The following is an 18,172-nucleotide window of genomic DNA, read 5'->3' as shown; positions in this document are numbered from 1 at the left end:
AGTCAAGAAGTAGATGTGGCCTATCAGGAAACAACATGGTAGGGACTAGTAACTTTTTTTTTCTTTTTAAGTTTTTTTCGAGACAGGGTTTCTCTGTGTAGCCCTAGCTGTCCTCGAACTCAGAAATCCACCTGCCTCTGCCTCCCAAGTGCTGGGATTAAAGGTGTGTGCCACCAACACCCAGTAGTAACGTTTTTTTATGGAAAATGTTTGCTTCAGACAGAAACATCAGGACCAGAGTAGAAGAAGTAACCAACATGTTGTCCAAGTAAAAGCATTCTTGGTTCCTCTCCAGACAAACAGGATTTGCTCTTTGCTTCCCACAGGAGAGTTTCAGAAGCTTGCAGCCCAGAAAACTAGGCCAGGTGACCCCTAGACTCCTAGTAGAGCAGACTTCATCCTTAAGCTCAGTTTGAGGCCTGGCTCAGCTGGCAGAGGCCCAGCCTGGCACTATGCCATACCACACCACAGAAGGACTAGCATGACTCTTGTCTGCCTCCACCCAGGTTCATACCATTGAAAGGAACCTTGTTCTGCAAGTCTGCAGGTACCTAGCCTGGCATAGGTAAACATTTGGTGTTATTTTACATGGTACACTCAATTATAAGCTAAACAGGTAACTCCTGCTGTTTATGAATGAGAATAAAATTTGATCATGAGGACATGCTCATTATCATTAATTATTTTTGAGCCCAACAATTTGATGTGTAAAATGTGTAAAATGGTTATAACCTATTTCATGGAGTAGTCATGAGAGTCAGATGAGGAACTACATACACAGTACTAACATACACCTTGTACATAATGAGCACCCAATAAGTACTAAGTAATATTAGCACTATAGGTTGATTCACTAAGATTACTCAGAACTGAGTAAGCCAGGCATTATAAAAAGTAGGAAAATACAAATTGATCTGCGCAGCAGGGAAGTATCAAGACAATAGAAAATAAGACAGACAACAGAAAAACCTCAAATGCAACATATTCAGGTAAAGTAAAACTCAAAGTAACAGAAAATCCAATGGGACCCTAGAGTTGATTTGGCTTTGACTAACACTATTTGGTTTTAAACTTAGAGGTGAGAAACTAGAAGCAGTCCAGAGATTACACCACAAATACTTAAAAGGTTGTGACGCAGGCCATATTAAGGAACATTAAAAGAACCATTAGCTAAGTGATTTGGAGAAAAACAGCTGAGGAGGTTCACGACAGGATTTCAGATCAGAGAAGAGCACTGTACAGTGAGAGTGAGTGGGTGGAGGACAGAGCTGGGAGGAAAAGAATGAAGAGTCACTTGAGAATGGCAGAGATAATGTAAGGCTCTGATGAGACACACAGAGAGAATTTTGTTCAGATTTAATCTTTGATAGATTTAGATTGGGTTACTCCTAAGATATATGGAAATTACAATCCCTCTAAGAAAGGGGCTCTAAAACTCCTGTCACCATTAGAATGTGCACAGTTGGAGAGATTCCAAATGTTGAAATGTTTGTCATATGCACTGAGTGTGCTTTCATGATGCTGAGGCAGGAGCTTTGCAAACTTGAAACGAGCCTGTTCGACATAGTAAATTACAGGGTACCCTTGACTACAGGGTGAGATTCTTCACCCTGCAAGTAAGTAACCCAGCCCAACCACCTTCTAAGCCAGTTATATAAACTGTAAGTGAACTGTACTTAGTCCCCACCCTAACAAAATATATCACCAACACAGGGGACGTTTAAGTACCAATCAGTGGAAAAGTATAGGTGTCTTTGCTGATTTTCAAGCTTTAGAATAAATCTAGGTAAGAGTTTGTAGCTAGTTATATTAGGAGGAAAATAACTTTGATGATTTGGGTCTTCTATACATTTAATCTAATATCACTGCTTATAAAATATTAGATTAAAGCAACACTTTTAAAAACAGTGACAGATAATTTACACTTTATAGTTCAAATGTTAAATGGAGTAAGATCTTATGGATTGAAAAAATAATTTAAGATTTAGCCTATTAATATAGTCAGCTAATTAAGTTATTTAATAAGGAGAAAGGAGAAAGGAAGAAGGAAAGAAAGAAAGAAAGAAAGAAAGAAAGAAAGAAAGAAAGAAAGAAAGAAAGAAAGGAAGGAAGGAAGGAAGAGGAAAGAAAGAAAGCTGAGATGTGTCACTTTACTCCACAGGAAAGGGAAGAAAAACCTGTCATTGTTAGTAACTTACTAGTCAGGGTACTGGGTCCTATGGGTACAGATGCCTGGGGAAGCCATGAATTGTTGTTAAACCAAACTAAATGTATCTAAGCTGAGCTCCAAGTCTCAGGAGAATTGGCTTTGTTCCAAAGACACTTGTTAAAGGCACCGTGGAGCCTCTTTAAAGTTGAGTACAGCATGGCTAGAGATCAGCAATGCAAAACGAGAGCAGCCACACCAAAGCCAAGAAGGAGTCGGTTGAGGGATTTGGGTCTGTAAGGAACTGTTTTGGAAACATATTTCCAAATTAATATCCATTTCTCATTTATACTCCAGTGCCCTGAGTTACAAAGCTGACCAGAGACTTGACTAGCTCCTGTTCTCTCTAGCATTCTGTTCTTGCTAATCACTATGAACTGACTTATTAAAGGTTCAAGATACTGCTCATAAAAGAGACACTCATCTTGCTGATCTTGTCTTACTTCCTTTCCATCTGATGCATGTGTTTGAGTGAGCTGTTGATAAAGATGATGGGGATGGGGCTGGGTCTTAATTAAATCATCATCCTGTTGCTTTGCCATAGCACATTTTATACTTTTATAATAAAAATTCATTATTGTACAATAATCCTCTGAAAACACAAGCAAAAATCTGTAACAATGAGGTTATCAACTTGTTTGTTTAATAGATTTTGATACAAAAATAGCTCTATAGAAGTACAAACACGAATCACACTGCCCACAGTGAACTTGTATCATTCAATGACAAAGAAAACAAAAAAGAGCCAACCTCAAGTACTATCATGACCAGACCTCAGTACTGCAAAGTAATAATAAACAGCCAACAGAAGGTCCAAGAATTATAAAAGTCATAAAACATTAAAATATGTTCTTTAATTTACCAGCAGCCTAAAGGGGGGAAATGACCTTTTTTGGGACCATGTTATATAAAATGTTCTAAAAATTAATTTCTGTTTTACTTCATTCTTAGTATCACCAGTATTTATTTACCTACAGTCATCTTGAGTTAGTCCAGTCAACCAGTGTGATGGAGAAATACATTTATACAAACCTACATATGGTCCACCGGGTTTGATAACTTTTGTGCTTCGATTACGGGATTCCTCCTCTGCCTGGGTCATTCTTTCTCGAGTCATCTGATAGGAATCATTTGTTGCACACACTGTAATTTTATCTTGTATAAATCCCAGGCAATTGAGCTGGGAGGCTCCAGAGCTGTCAGGCAAAATAGTGGCTTTGTTAGATATGACTTTCATTTTCACAAGAGAGGCAAACAAGAATATTAACCTACAATCAGCAGCTAAAATATGTTTAAAATCCTCAAATGACTGACACTAATTTTTAAATATGATTACTTAAAATGTTTATGTTAAAACCATTTACAGAACGGGTACAGTGGGTTCCTAGAGACCACATGTAGAAAGCTCTTGTTGGATCATGTGGCAGTGTCACAGAAAGCACTGCGGTCTTCTTTCATTTAACAGTCAGCTGTTTTAAACTTCCTGCAATAGACATGACAAACACTTAACATCTTACTTTTTTAGAAAAAGAACCATGATGTACATGGTTCAGCAAGGACAAAATGAGACCTTACCTACAATTCTTTTTATTTCCAATAATGTGTTAGTAGTATAGCTAAAATCTGTAGAATCTGTATTTATCACTTCCTTAAATCTCTATATAGCAAAAACTGAAAAAAGAATTGGGGCAAGTAGTTCTTGCTGAGACATACATTAAAAAAGAGAAAACAAAACATTGGGCAAATATGGATACAAATACCAACTCTGATAATGACTTTGTTTTAAAGTTACAAGGTGCAGTTTGAATACCTGCAAGCCTAAAAAAATCACTAATTCTAATTCTTTTGTTTGTTTGTGTTTTTGTTTTTTGAGACAGGGTTTCTCTGTATATCAGTGGCTGTCCTGGAACTCACTCTGTAGACCAGGCCAGCCTCAAACTCAAAAATCTACTTGCCTCTGTCTCCCAAGTGCTGGGATTAAAGGCGTGTGCCGCCACTGCCTGGCTTTTTTTTTTTTTTTAAAGCTTTATTTATTCATTTTATGTGAGTACACTGTCGCTGTCTTTAGACACACCAGAAGAGGGCATCAGATCTCATTACAGATGGTTGTGAGCTATCACATGGTTGCTGGAAATTGAACTCAGGACCTCTGGAAGAACAGTCTTACCTCTTAACTGCTGAGCCATCTCTCTAGCTCTAATTTTTAAATACAGTGATTATTTAAAATTGTTCTTATTTTTTTTTAAGAGATCATGGTAAAGTTACAACTAACATTTTAAAAGGAAAATACTATATAGCCTTAATGCCAACTGGAAAGTATGGAGTAAGAATAGCATTTCTGCTCTTCTGCTTCCAAACTGAATTGGAAACAACTTTGTTATGAACTAAGAAGTTAATAAGATTTTGTGAAGTTTGCTCATAACTGTCATTATAAATACTATTCCTAAAACAGCTAATTTGCCCCATAAATATTATTTAGTAGAACATAGGCCCGGGTAAGCACAAGACAGAAGTGGTCTGCAAGGAGCTGCTTCTCTGATGGGTGACAAACATGGCCAGAAATAGAAGGCAAGAAATGGAATATCTGAGAAGGACACTCTACTTGGACTTTCGGAGTGATAACTGATCAGGTCATAAAGCCGACTAAACAAGAGGGAAGATGGATAAAAGTGCTCCATAAAGATAACCAGTGCAGGCTCAGAGTAAGCACAATGTTGAGTTCAGTGAAAGACTTCCAGCAAGGGTACTTGGACACGAGGCTGAAGACAGAGTGAAAGGGCATCATGCAGGGCCTGGGGGGCCACAGTATGGATTCTGAAGAGACCAAGAGAATGAAAACAGAACTAGCTCAGCTGTGTTGGAGAAAGATCAAGATAGATGGAGAACAGACTTGGAAAAAGGAGAATTCAGGGTGAACATGTGAGGCCAGTTAGGGGTTTGAACAAGAGTACAGTAGGCAGAATGCAGACAAGTAAGCTGACTCCCGAGAACTGGAGGAGGCAAAATTGATGGGGTCTGACCAGTGATTAGACATGGGAGAGAGAAAGAGGGAGAAAGGCAAAATAAAGATCATGTCCAGGTTACTAGCAATACCCAGCTACTGCAATAACAAAGGGGCTGGCTGCAGGATAGGGAGGACAGCAGTTAACACAAACAGGAAGAAAGGACTGAGACTTAGGAGGTGCATCCAAAAATGCCTGGAAGTATCATTCACTGTGGAAGCCATGAGGCTAGTGCTTTACAAGCAGAGGGTGGTCAGCAGTGTGGGAAAGTGGCCAGAGCTGAGAGTCATAAGATGCTCAGAAGCAAGCACTGGCTTTAGGGGCAATGAACGGCACTGCCCACTTGAGACATCACTCATAGTGAAATGGGGGGACCGAAGCCAGACTTTCCGTGGAGAAGTACATGAAAGGAAAGTTGTTTTTGTTTCTTGCTTACTATTTTTTTTTTTTTAAAATAAGGGAGACTTGAGTATCTTTGAATACTGATAAACCAATCAGAGAGGACTAGGAAGAGATCTAACTACTTGGAGAGAGAACAACTGACTTAATGAAGTAAAAATCTGACATCAGGGAGTCCATTGTAGCATCACTCCCTATTTTCTTACTAAGGGACACATACACGGCAGGAACAAGTGATGGTGATGTATAGATTTTACATGCAGGTTAGTTAAGCAGTGCTTATCTGTGTAGGCTGCAGGCTCTTCTCCAGACTCTCTACTTGTGCCTTTTAACTTAGCTGAAACTGGTGCGATTCCAGCACATGTTACAGTTGTCTGCTTTGCTGCTCTTTGTCCTGGATCACTGTTTTCCATAGGTGAGTAGGCATTACTATGTGTCCTTACTATGTATTTTCAATAAGCTTGTGTATTTAAGGAATCTTGGAAAGATAATTTTGACTTGAAACTGCCGTCATCTTATATGTGAGAATTTTGAAGGTGGAGAGAGATAACAAAGGAGAGCAGATAACATTTGCTTGGTATCCACTTAACTTCTAGTGTGAGCATAGCCTGTACTGAGGAAACATGGGCCTTTGGAAACATGGCACTATTCTAAGTCAAGACTAGAAAGGATGGGTCGGATTACAGGAAGCTTACTTACCAAACTGAGCACTAAAAGGTGTTTTTTTTTGGTTCTGATATAGAGTCTCTCTCTATATCCTTGGCTGTCCTGGAAGTCACAGAGATCAGCCGGTTCCTCCTTCTGAGCGACAGGCTCAAAGGTGTGTGCCATCATGCCCAACTGAGAATTAAACATTTTAGTGCTTTTGTTTTCTGGTGGAAAGGGACACTAATGGATTTGCCTGAATTTTCTTCCAATTTTTTTTTGTTTGTTTCTCTTCTCTTGCTGTATTTGACAGTTTTGTATGTAACCAATCTTTAAATTCTTTTGCTAAGTACAATACAAATAAATATACACTGTATATATTATGTAAGAATAAAACCATATTACCTACTTAAATATGTTTTACATTAAAATTTTTGTGTGTCTGTGCTTGTCAGCGTATGTGTGCTGTGATATGTTTAAGTCAGAGAAATACTTGGAGTGAGTTTCCTTCTCCCACTAGAAGAGTCCTGGAGATGAAACTCAAGGATTTTTAAGATTTACTGACACATTTTTAACCATTGAGCCAAATATGTATTACTTGTTACTATACAGCATATGATTATGAAGTGATACAGTTTTGAAGAAAGAAATTTTTAAGATTCCTCAGGGACAGAATTCAATTCAATCCCTTCAGTATATTCCAGGGTGCTTTACAAAATGATGTGGTATAGGTGTAAACTGAAATTTAACACCCTGAAAACAAAAGTATCTCAGATGATGGCACTGATATAATCAGACACTGGTATACCTCTGCTGTATAAGGAGCACTGGGTTGAAGTTTTGAGGACTCAGTTCTCCTTTTGCCCAGCCACAGACTAACATAGTTACGTAATTATGGATAAGTCACCTGTTAAATAGAGACCCTGAGATTTGGTTATTCTACAATCTATTGTAGTGTTTCCCAGGGAAATTCCTGCAATGAAAGAAATATCCTGTATCTGTGATGTCCACTGTGGTAAGCACATCTGGATTTTAAGACTGTAAAGTCTTAGTGTGATTAAACAATGAAATTTTAAATTTTATATAATTTTTAACAATTGACTATACATAACCACATATAGCCAGAAGATATGGAAGTGAATGAAGCATAAAAGGCTATATAATCTGTAACATATACAGTTCTTACCAAAGTTTTAGGGGAGATTATTTTAAAGCAACACCAATATATACTCAGGAAGTTTAAGCAAAGTGGAAATAGCAACTTGGAACTTTCAGGAAGGCAGTTCCTATTTCAGCTTTCCTTCTGGCAGCAATTCTTTTTCTTTTCTTTTTCTTTTTTTTTTTTTTTGGTTTTTCAAGACAAGGTTTCTCTGTGTAGCCCTGGCTTTCCTGGAACTCATTCTGTAGACCAGGCTGGCCTCGAACTCAGAAATCTGCCTGCCTCTGCCTCCCAAGTGCTGGGATTAAAGGTGTGCGCCACCACCGTCCGGCTCTGGTAGCAATTCTTACAGACTCAAGTACTATGTAGATGAGACACAAACACTGACTGGTGTTAGTACTTTGCCTCAGTGTCAAAGCCTTACACCATGGGGAACTGGGTATTAAACTGCTATTCAAGGGCTCCCACTTTATCACAACCACAGCAAGAAAGCAAATGGCTCACTGATTACTGAGTCAAAGTGGGCGAGGGAGGGAGCTAGTCTTTTGCCTTTCTTTTATTTTGTCTTCAATTTTTTCTTACATCTTTATTGCAATTAATGCCTACTATCAAGCAGCCTGTGCAATAAAACTAAAAGAAGTTTTAGTGGGCAGTGGTGGCACATGCCTTTAATCCTAGCAGAAGCAGAGGAGTTGGATCTCTGAGTTCAAGGCCAGTCAGGTCTACAGAATGAATTCCAGGATGGCCAGGGCTACTCGGAGAAACCTTGTCTCAAAAAAAAATATATATATATATATATATATATATATATATATATATATATATATATATTCCCTTACCTCAAGACTTTCTACAGCAGCAGAGGAGCAGAAAGAAGGCAGGGTGCATATTTGTCCACCTTACTTTTACACAACACCTATATAAGATACCTTCTTTTTTTTAAAAAAAATACAATGAACATTAAACAAAAATCTTCAAAATTGATTTTAACTTTAAAAACTCATTTTGTAGTATTTTTGAATTGTGTCACTTTTCTGACTATACTCCAGTGACACACACACTTTCTAGTACATGATAGGTGGCTAATATGTTTAAATAAATGAGCTGTGTAGCTGAATTCAATTAACATCAAATGACTAGTTAATATGCATTTTATTAACTAAGAACAAGCAGTATTTAGCACATCCTAGGCAGTACTCACCTAGAGAGTGTTTGCTGGATGCAGTCAAAGCTACCTTGAGGGTTATCTCTCCCCACATTTGACAAGTAGAAGTTAAAGTTGTGGACTTCACTGAAGGGATCATTTTTGGGAATTTTCATAAGCTGAAAGGTGGTAAAGAAAAAAATACTTCAGTGCTTATCCAGTTCTGCCTTGGTGGTTGTTCAAGTGATCCCTGCATCTTCATAACATGTGAATGACCAGAGAGTTCAAGCAACACAACAAACATGCCTATAACTCATCCCTCTTGTTCACATGAATAGCTTCTAGATAATATAATGGTCTTTGAGGTATATTCCACAGTCTAATCTTTTGCTGTCCTAACACAAACACATTTCATATTTTAATTCTTACTTTTTTGAATACTACTTTTGAAAAGTAATAACCAGTAACACAAGGCAAAAGTGCAGCTGCAACATATCTTGATGTTCCGGTCATGGGAATCATCCCTCATCCAGTGTCATATTTATGCAACAGGGTCAACAAGTCCCTCCCAAGGCCTTGGGCAACACTCTGACCCGGGCAGACAGGCTTTTCTATTTGTTTTTGAGACAGGGTCTCAGATAGCCAGGCTGGTCTTTAACTCATATAAGTTGAAGCAAACCTTGAACTCCTGATCTTCCTGCTTCTATTGCCCAAGTGTTGGGCTTATAGATATCTAGCTAGGTGGTTTTCTGAGGCCTTATTCAAGTTCTTGATTCCCTGCTAGGTAAGAATAGAATGCCTATAAGCAAGGGTTCCTTTTGACACCATGCTCTGAATCAGATAGACTTCCTGTGTATGGTAGGAACTCAGAAACTCCTGTCAAGGAATTAGAATCTTCTATCAATTCCTCCTCCTTTCTCAGTACCTAAAGCTTTTCTTTTCTTTGATTTACAAGGTTGCCACTGTGTTAAGTGATGATTAAGAATAAGGATATACAGGCATGTAAAACATGAACCAAGACCTTCTAATCCCCAAACACACTGTGTCTTAGTAACATAGTGGATGAGGGAGAAGGGACATTGTGTTTTGCAAAATCCATGTAGGTCATGGTAATGAGCCCTCTCCGTTGTTACTGGAGGAATAGAAAGCAGAGGACACTGGCTCTAACACATGTGGCACATCCATAGATGTGCTAGTGAATGCATCCCTGTGTCATCCCTGCCTATGAAGAGGACACACTGACTGGAGCCATGTAGAGAAGCTCAATAAAGTAGGAAAGGCAGAGCTACCTTCTTCAACTCCCAGAAGAAGGAAGGAAGGCTAAGAACAGATTGATGTCTGCTATCTGGCAATGATAGTCATGTAATAAATATCTGTTCAAGAAATAAAAACTTGAAGAAGCATGGGAAGCATGTCTTCTAAGATTTGTCTAGAGCTGGAAAGATTGCTGTGTATCAGATAACCCATACAGGTATTATCCACCAATTCCAATGGTCTTGGCCTCTTTATTTTAGTCCTAATTCCTGAAGAACCAAGTCTCCACATTTATTATTTACTCTATACATATATCTTGGGGGGGGGGCGATAGTTACTCTCTAATTCTCTAATATTTCTAAAATGTAGTACCTTTGTAAACCCATCTTAACTTATTATGTTTGTCGATATATTTATTGAGCTTACTTACCAATATATATATATAAAATCTGAGTCATAATTTAGAAGAGACTAAATATATCTCAATCCTATATTTCTGGGGAAAGCGAGAGGCAAGGATGCTAGTACTGAACAGTAAAGTACATAAGTCCCACCTTTGTGCTGGTATATGTACATACTGATATAGTGTTCATTTGTTTCTTTTCTCTGAGAGGAGCAGGGTCTTGCTAACAGAAACACCATAGCCTAAAGCCTCCCACTAAGGCTTGGGAGAGGAAGTGAAAGGTTGGAAAAAAGGTCTGGACCTCTGAATGAAATCCTCCTCAACCATGAGTCCTAAATTCTATCTACTCTCAATTCTAACTTTTCATCTTGGTTTGCAGAGCCTGACTGTTAGGGAGATTTTCATCGGGGTTGAGGCCTCATTGCCATGTCAGGCCGTGCATAGCCTAAGGTTTCTCGCTTGTATATCTCTGGACTTGGAAATGCAATCACACTTTTCTGTTGAGAGTATAGAAGACTTTGTCCTATTTATTAGATGTTAGCTTATGTATTTTTTAAATGATTTACTTATTTATTTTGTATGAGGACTCTGTTTTCATGCACACCAGAAGAGAGAATCGGATTCCATTACAGATGGTTGTGAGGCACCATGAAATGGAACATGGGTCGATTTGGCTACCTAAGAGATCTGGGAAGATATTACTGGCATCTAGTGGGAAGCCAGAGTTACTGACAGATAAAGTACAGTGCAAAGGCCCTCAGTCACCAAGAATTGCCTAGTTGGAAAATCCAAAGGGCAATGCAGAAACTTTGGGTCAAAAACAGGTAAGCTGTAGTCTTAAATCAGAATTCAGAATTCAGATTCCACTTCTATGGAAGAGAACATTAAAGATAAAGAAATAAAGTATCTATTTCAAACAAAAAGAGTCACTTTACTTTCATTTCAATCTTAGTACTTCTGATGAGAAAATTAGAAAGCAGAAAAGATAAGCAAGAATATATGAGTCACAGAATACTGCTTATTCACATTTATTTCCTTTTCTTTCTCTAATTAGAAGTGACAAAACTTAAGCTATTCAACTGCAAGTTTCAAATAGATAATGAGTCCTTAAAGACTCTAGTCCCTGACTAAAGGAAAAGCTTAAAATACTTAAAATTAAAATTAAGAAGTTCCTCTCTCACCAAGGGACTGCAAGATTGCTTCTAAATTAGGACTCAGAACTGATTTCCCATGGTAGTTATTAGCCCAGTCCTCAAGGCTGATCCGAAGTCCATGCAAAACATTACACGTCCTCCCCACACCTGTGTGCCATCAATTTGAAGGCTAATTCTTAAGAAAATGAAAAGAAAGTACTCTTTAAGTAAACCGTGGGACAAAACTCCTATATGCCACAGCAGAACAGTACATATCTCCAGTTCTACTGAAACTTGAGCTCTCTGTATTGGCCCTGAACTAAAGGACTCAGAGCCCTCCCAAATGTGGCCTTCACTAGGTGGTCCTAGTTTAGTTGTGATGTCCTTTGTCCCTCACCTGCTCTGTCATATATAACCTGTTTTTTCCAGTGTCAGTTTTCTTGCTTAGGGGCTACAGTGCTAAACAGACTTGCCAGCTGTAGATCTAAGTGATACTTTGGAGAGCCATTTTATTCTTGAGTGCATACTTAGATACTTATACAACTAAACTGCATCTAATTTGTACCTTGAGAATAAAGTATTATTTAGAAAGTATTAAATATTGTGTGATTTCAGTTTCTTATTTAGTATGAAGGATATAGAAACATATCACCATATCCATATAATTGCAAAAGTAGTTATTAATTTTCATTCCAAAACCAAGAAACTAAACATTAAAGGCTTAAGTTCACAATCCACAACCTTCCTCTCCAACTGCAGTCTGTTTTCGATAAAAAGCTACAAAGAAAAACTTTCAGGAAACTTTCAGACATTTATAATTAACATAGGCACTATATTCCACGGTGTCTAAGTCAAAGCTTCTAATTATTCAGATACAGGCTCAGGCATGTGGCAATGAAGTACTGTCTGAAAGGTCATTTCGACATCAGTCACAGGCCTGCTATCTTAAGGATCTAGGGCAGAAGTGCAAGCAAACGCTGCTGAAACTCGTACACACACACACCGATACCTGCTTAAAAGTAGTTGGTACCTGAGCTCCATATAAGATCAAAGTATATGATAGATTTAAAAGAAATCTAGTGAGGCTTTTTCATTTATTTAAATGCTTTGCTTTGTGGATATCACAAAAGACAAATGCCAGTGCTCTTCTTTGGAAGTAATTATAAGCATTAATACCTAACTTTTTCTGCTACAGTGACTGAAAAGGCTCTGAAAGACATTTTTTTTTTACTTTTTTTTTTTTCTGTAAGACATTTATGAAACAGTAATGACACAGTTCGATAGGGAAGTTCTTAGGGTTGTTCAGTTGAACCACAGGACCAGGGGAGCTCAGATCATTTTTTTTTCAAATTCTTCATTTTATAAATTAGAGACAAAGAGGCTCAGTAAGCTGTTCAAGGTTATATTCATGTTTAAAATTGCCACCCCTATACTCTCAGACCACTTTCACTGCTCCATGGCTGTCTGAAACACTCATTACCTTGTAATACTAACATATTATGTTTATGTTATTTCTTCCCCCTCTAGAATATAAGCTGTGTAGAGACAGATGCCTTTGTGTGCTTGTGAATTTACTGCCAGCATCTTGAATGGTGCAGAGCACAAAGTAGTCACTCGATATGTATTTGCTGAATGAGTAAAAATGTTGATTAATGTCTCAGGCAGAACTAGTACTGGTGTCTGCTTTCTTTCCACCAGTATTTCCAAAGTATGCTGAAAAGTTTTATTTAAAAAGGGGATCCTATCGTCAAGTAAGTTTGGGAAATGCCAGGTTAAACAAAACGACTCTCTTGGCTGTAGATCTTTAGAACCAAAGAGTCATTTTCCAATTAGCGTGACCTAAAAGTCTACTCTTCCATTTCTGCAGAATCTCAGAAAGCCAGCATGTCTCTTAGTGTCATCTGACTGGAATACTTACTACTCAACTCTACAGTGTGTAAACTGTACACTGTGCTTAGATTTGGGTGAAACTTGATGTAAGCATCTGAGCATTAGAATTCTCTGTTGGTTTCAAATTCTTCCCAGACTCCTGATGATTCTGATTTCTTAAGAATCTAGAAAATGGTTTAGAGATGCATGCACTATACAGACTCCATAGTCCTGGGGAAGAATAGATAACCCAGAGTCAGAATAGAAGATAGAAACTTCAACCTGAAAGCCACAATACAAAATGAGAGCTGCTGTTATTACTCTTGATCCCACTTGACTCTAGGTTTTGGGAATGAAAAGAAATGGGCTCAGAACAACTCAGATGTACAAATCAATGCTGGGGGCAGAAGTATGAAGTAGAGATATCCTTTAATGGAAATAGAAAAAAATTAAATGTAGAAACACAAGGGAAATCTAAGGGCAGACGCTAAGAGAGTCTAATACATGCTAAAAACCTCTGGAAGTTCATGACAGATATTTTTGTTGATGAGAGTGGTGTAAAATGTCAAGTACAACTGGCATAAAGAGAAATACTGGAAGTTATCCAAAAAAGTCATGTCATGTAGCAATTAATATAAATAATGCAGCATAATATAAATCCACATGCTTCTTTGATTTCTTCCTTAACAAGATGTATGCTAAGGAAGAGAAAAGAAAAGAGGCTAGCTTTTTCTCCTAGTCTCCACATGCCTTATGTAGACCTAGCATATTTTGGAAGTAGTTCAGGGTTAAAAAGTGTAGCAGTGCAATACTGAACTATGTCTTTGGGGCTGTTGCTGTTTGGTAGGGTAGAGACTGACTAGAAAAATGATTTCCTGGCTTGACATGTTCACCCTCATACTGAGTTCTTTTCAACTTGTCACCACTTTAGAGGAAACACTGATTGTAATATTTATAACTGGTATTATTTGTAAAACTACAGTTTCATTTATTTATTCCATAAATACTCAGTGAGTGCTATTATGCTGAGTACTGCTTGAATTTCTATGGTATACTGTTGAATAAAATGGAGTGAGAGCTTTGCCATCATGGCATATATGTTTAGAAATCTAGGAGTGTGATGGTGGTGGCAAAGAGCAGGAGTCAAAGAAATGGGAATTGATGTATTCTGCAACAACAGGCAGTGGAACTCACAGACATACTAAATGCGAGAAATGGGAGAAAACTTAATGAGGAGATGGCATTCTGTCTGAGAGAATGAAACTGCCTGAATGTGTGCAGATATGAATCACCTGCAGTTTCCTCTTGTCCTTGCTTCCAGCTGTCTTTCATCTTGGAAGTGACACTGAGTACCTTAATGTAACTGAACCCACTAACAAGCTGGACACGAATCTTAAATACAACTGACCATTGTTGGTTTCACCATCTAAAAACGGGCTTCAAAGTGAATTCTGTTATGACTCACTTAGCTGCTTGATGGGTAGAATCACTTAGGTGGCTGGGAGTAAGCTGGTTAGTAGCTGGGTATTTCCAGGAAAGAAAATAGGGTGGGCTGGGCAGTTGTAAGGGTAAGATGCAAATAACAGATAATTAGAGATATACAGGGAAACCTATGTGGCTTATGGAGCATGAGAAAATAAAAAAATATTTAAAAATAAATGTAAAATTGAGCCAAATGCTAAAGCAGCTTTTGGAGAAAAGAAAGAGAGCTATGGGAAAAATCTAAGTAGTTTGTTCAAAATGCAGTCATGGCTAGACTACACATATGAAGTCTTTGGGAGCAAAAACTAAAACCTCCTAGTGAGTACAGCAGCTCTCATCATTTCTTATTTTAGAGAGCATTTTAAAAATCTGAATACATTACATAGAACTGATGCTGACATAGAAAAGAGCTAAACTGTCTTCACAACCCTGAATCATCTCCCAGAACACTATAGTATCCTCTGAGGCCCCTGTTGTCCTGGAGACTTAGTGTCTACCTCTCTCCTTCTCAAATCACCCTTGATGTCCCAACTCAAACCGATCACATGTTTGTCTTCTCCTCCCCATTACTTCTTAAGTATGTGCTCTCATCCATCTTACCTGCTTTGGTTAAGATTCTCTCATGCCTTTGACAATGACTTTTGTCTTTCAGCTTTTTTTTTTGATCCCTTCTCAGTCCTACCTTTAAATCATTCAGTTCATACCCCTAAATCACTCAGGTTTTAGGTCAAAACTATTCTCGAATGCCAGTCTGAACACATTAGTTCCATACACCATTGGTGCTTCTTATCGAGCTATCCACGAGTGGTATCCATGAGTGGCACCTTTATAGGCATCCAGAGTTCTTTGCTACTATACCAGCTGAACTGGGTCTCACTTGCCATAGTGCCCTTCATCTCAGAGGCAGCACTGTGCCATCAGAAAACACTGGGCAGTGTCTCTGCTTCTTGTTTACCTTGTGGTAACATTTCTTTCATTTATGACTCAGCTCAGGACCTTTTCTCTGTAAGGAAGCTCGTCCTTCTCTAATGAGGTGGGCTTAGTTGCTTTTTTTCTGGGTTCCCACAGTCCCCACACCCTATACTGCTTCTTTACTAAGTTGAACACTGGGTTCTGATTTATGTCTTTTTCTCCCACCAGACTGAGTAGTTTAAATTCAAGGGCTGTGATCTCATTCATTTGTATTTATGTTTGGGACATTGAAGATGTCTCATAAATATTTGCAGATTTATACAAACAAACAAACAAACAAACAAACAATCTAACATGCCAGTGATTAAACAAAATACAAATGAAGTTGAAATAACCCACTTACGGCTGTTTGGGAAACTAGGACTTGCCAGAGAAAACACAAGACTGAAGGGTACAGCAGCCTGCTGCAAGGTATGGGTCAGGAGGAGGAAGTTTCTGGTCTCTTTTAGGCTATGTTTAATCCTAAAAACTAGGCAAAATGGCCTTTTGGATTTGTGGTACTTATATTTATAGTACACACATGTCTTTTTATATATATAAAAAAAGTGTAGCTCTTTACTAAAATGCAGAACTCTTGTCCTCAAGTTCCATTTAAAAATCCATCCCAACCTCTTAAAAACACAACTTAGAAGACCCAGGGAGGCAGTTAAAGGGCTGGGGAGAGCACACTAAAAGAACTCAGGGAGACATTGTCCTGGTTAATTATAAAGCAGAATTTTTTTTTAAAAAACTTAATTTTTCTGAAACAAAGCTCAAATCTGAATTCTACGAGGAAAAAAATTACATGTTACATGTGAACAGCAAGTTCCAAATCTCTGTCAGTTTTCTCTCCTCCTGCTCCTCCACGGTCCTGAGGAAAGTCACACCATGCCAGGAGGAACTGCAGGCAAGAGCTGGCAGACTTAGGTTTGTGCCTGGCAGTCACCAGCAGTGGTGTAAATCTAGTGAAGAGACAGACCTGACGGGTAGGAGCTGCCCTGAAGATCAACAGAAAGGTTGGCCTAGGCCGGAGATTTTGCAAAATGCATGGCTTCAGCCCAGTTCAATCAAAATCACCACGAAAACTTGCATGCTCACTAATATAAACAACTATTTGGAAGGTTATTTCCAAAGTGAAATAGAGGAGTGACCAGCTCTTAATTCTGCATTCCACTATCAATTAATCTCAAGACATTTTTCTGTTTAAAGCTATTTAGATTTTTTTAAACATAAATCTTCAGCTAGCCTGGTGCATGTGGTGGCATATGCTTTGATTGCAATGCTCATTCTCGTTTGGAGTCCATTGGTTGTTCATATTTTCCCATCCCGTTGTTCTCTCCTCTCTCTGATTTAATTTCTGGAAACAGCTTGACCAGTTGGCCTTAAACATTTTTTTTAAAAAAACAAATGTAAAAAAATAATATTGACCAGTTATTTAATTATAATTATCTTAATACATTGTTTTATTTTTTTTTTAAAGGTGGTTGACCAGTTGGCGTTTCCTTTTTTTTTTTCAAACTTCTTGTGTCTAGACAGTCCTAAAGATGAGTAAAACCTGTAGTATTTGAATTTTTATAGATATTTCCCCAAATAACCTCCTCAGAAAATAATTCCTGTGGTAGAATATAAATATACAATACCATAAAATGTATTTCTATTTAATTTTCATAATTCAAATTCATGTGCTAATTTTCTAAAACCTATAAAGGAATAAAAACTATATCTAATTTCATAACTACTGATATAAAACATCAAGTGCTAAATGAGAGATCATAGTTCTGATTTCTAAAGAGCCTTGGGAGGCCTGATGTAATATAGAAGATGTAAATAGAGCCTGTCAAACCTCCAGATAAGTTGATTTATAACTTTAAGAAATATAGAGTTGAAGGATGGCTAGGGATGGTATTGGCTGGCTTATTGTGAAAACTATTAAGTCGATGTCTCTACACAGAGGAAGAGATGCTGTCAAAGAAAGAGTGAATACTTTCACATGAACAGTAGTAGAGCAATCCTGTACGAGGAGAATATATACAATGGAACGCTTTGGTGATTACCCTCTAGATATTCATGTACTTCCAGAAAGTAGCACCACCACCCACTAAGCAATCACTCCAGGACAACAGTGCTGTATGAAATAGTAAATTATGTGACATCATCAATAGCCAATAACTCATTGAATTCCTAGTGTGATTGCATGTGTGTGTGTGGTGTGTGTGTGGGGAAGACATCACTAGCTTAAAAGTTTACATTATTCCTTTACAAGAGACAGCCATCAAAAGGAGATTGCAAAAATCTAAGTATGTTAAATTTTAAGACTATAAAAATGACATGCAAAAATGTCAAAACAGCAAAATACATAAAAGGCTACATGAATACCATAATTATTTTACAGTTACTTAAATAAGGTAATTATCCCAAACAGTATCATCAATTATGAACATAAAGACCATCCCACTATGTTGGGGGAGAAGCATGAGGAAGGGAAAGGGAAAGGGAAAGGGAAAGGGAAAGGGAAAGGGAAAGGG

At 37.9% G+C, this 18,172-nt stretch overlaps 1 protein-coding gene across 1 annotated transcript in view; it reads right to left on the bottom strand.

The window, feature by feature from the left end:
- The window catches only part of Ell2 (elongation factor for RNA polymerase II 2), a 63,205-nt gene that overhangs the window by 17,181 nt on the left and 27,852 nt on the right, over nt 1-18,172 (bottom strand). The window contains exons 3-4 of the mRNA XM_028785987.1: nt 8,613-8,734; nt 3,239-3,402 (exon numbers count right to left, since the gene is read on the bottom strand). Coding sequence (XP_028641820.1) covers nt 3,239-3,402; nt 8,613-8,734 — 286 coding nt within the window. The remainder of the gene's footprint in view (nt 1-3,238; nt 3,403-8,612; nt 8,735-18,172) is intronic.

The sequence above is a fragment of the Grammomys surdaster genome, unplaced genomic scaffold (assembly GCF_004785775.1).
Source record: "Grammomys surdaster isolate TR1022 unplaced genomic scaffold, NIH_TR_1.0 125372, whole genome shotgun sequence".
Lineage (NCBI taxonomy): Eukaryota > Metazoa > Chordata > Mammalia > Rodentia > Muridae > Grammomys > Grammomys surdaster.
This window is presented reverse-complemented; position numbering and strand designations above follow the sequence as displayed.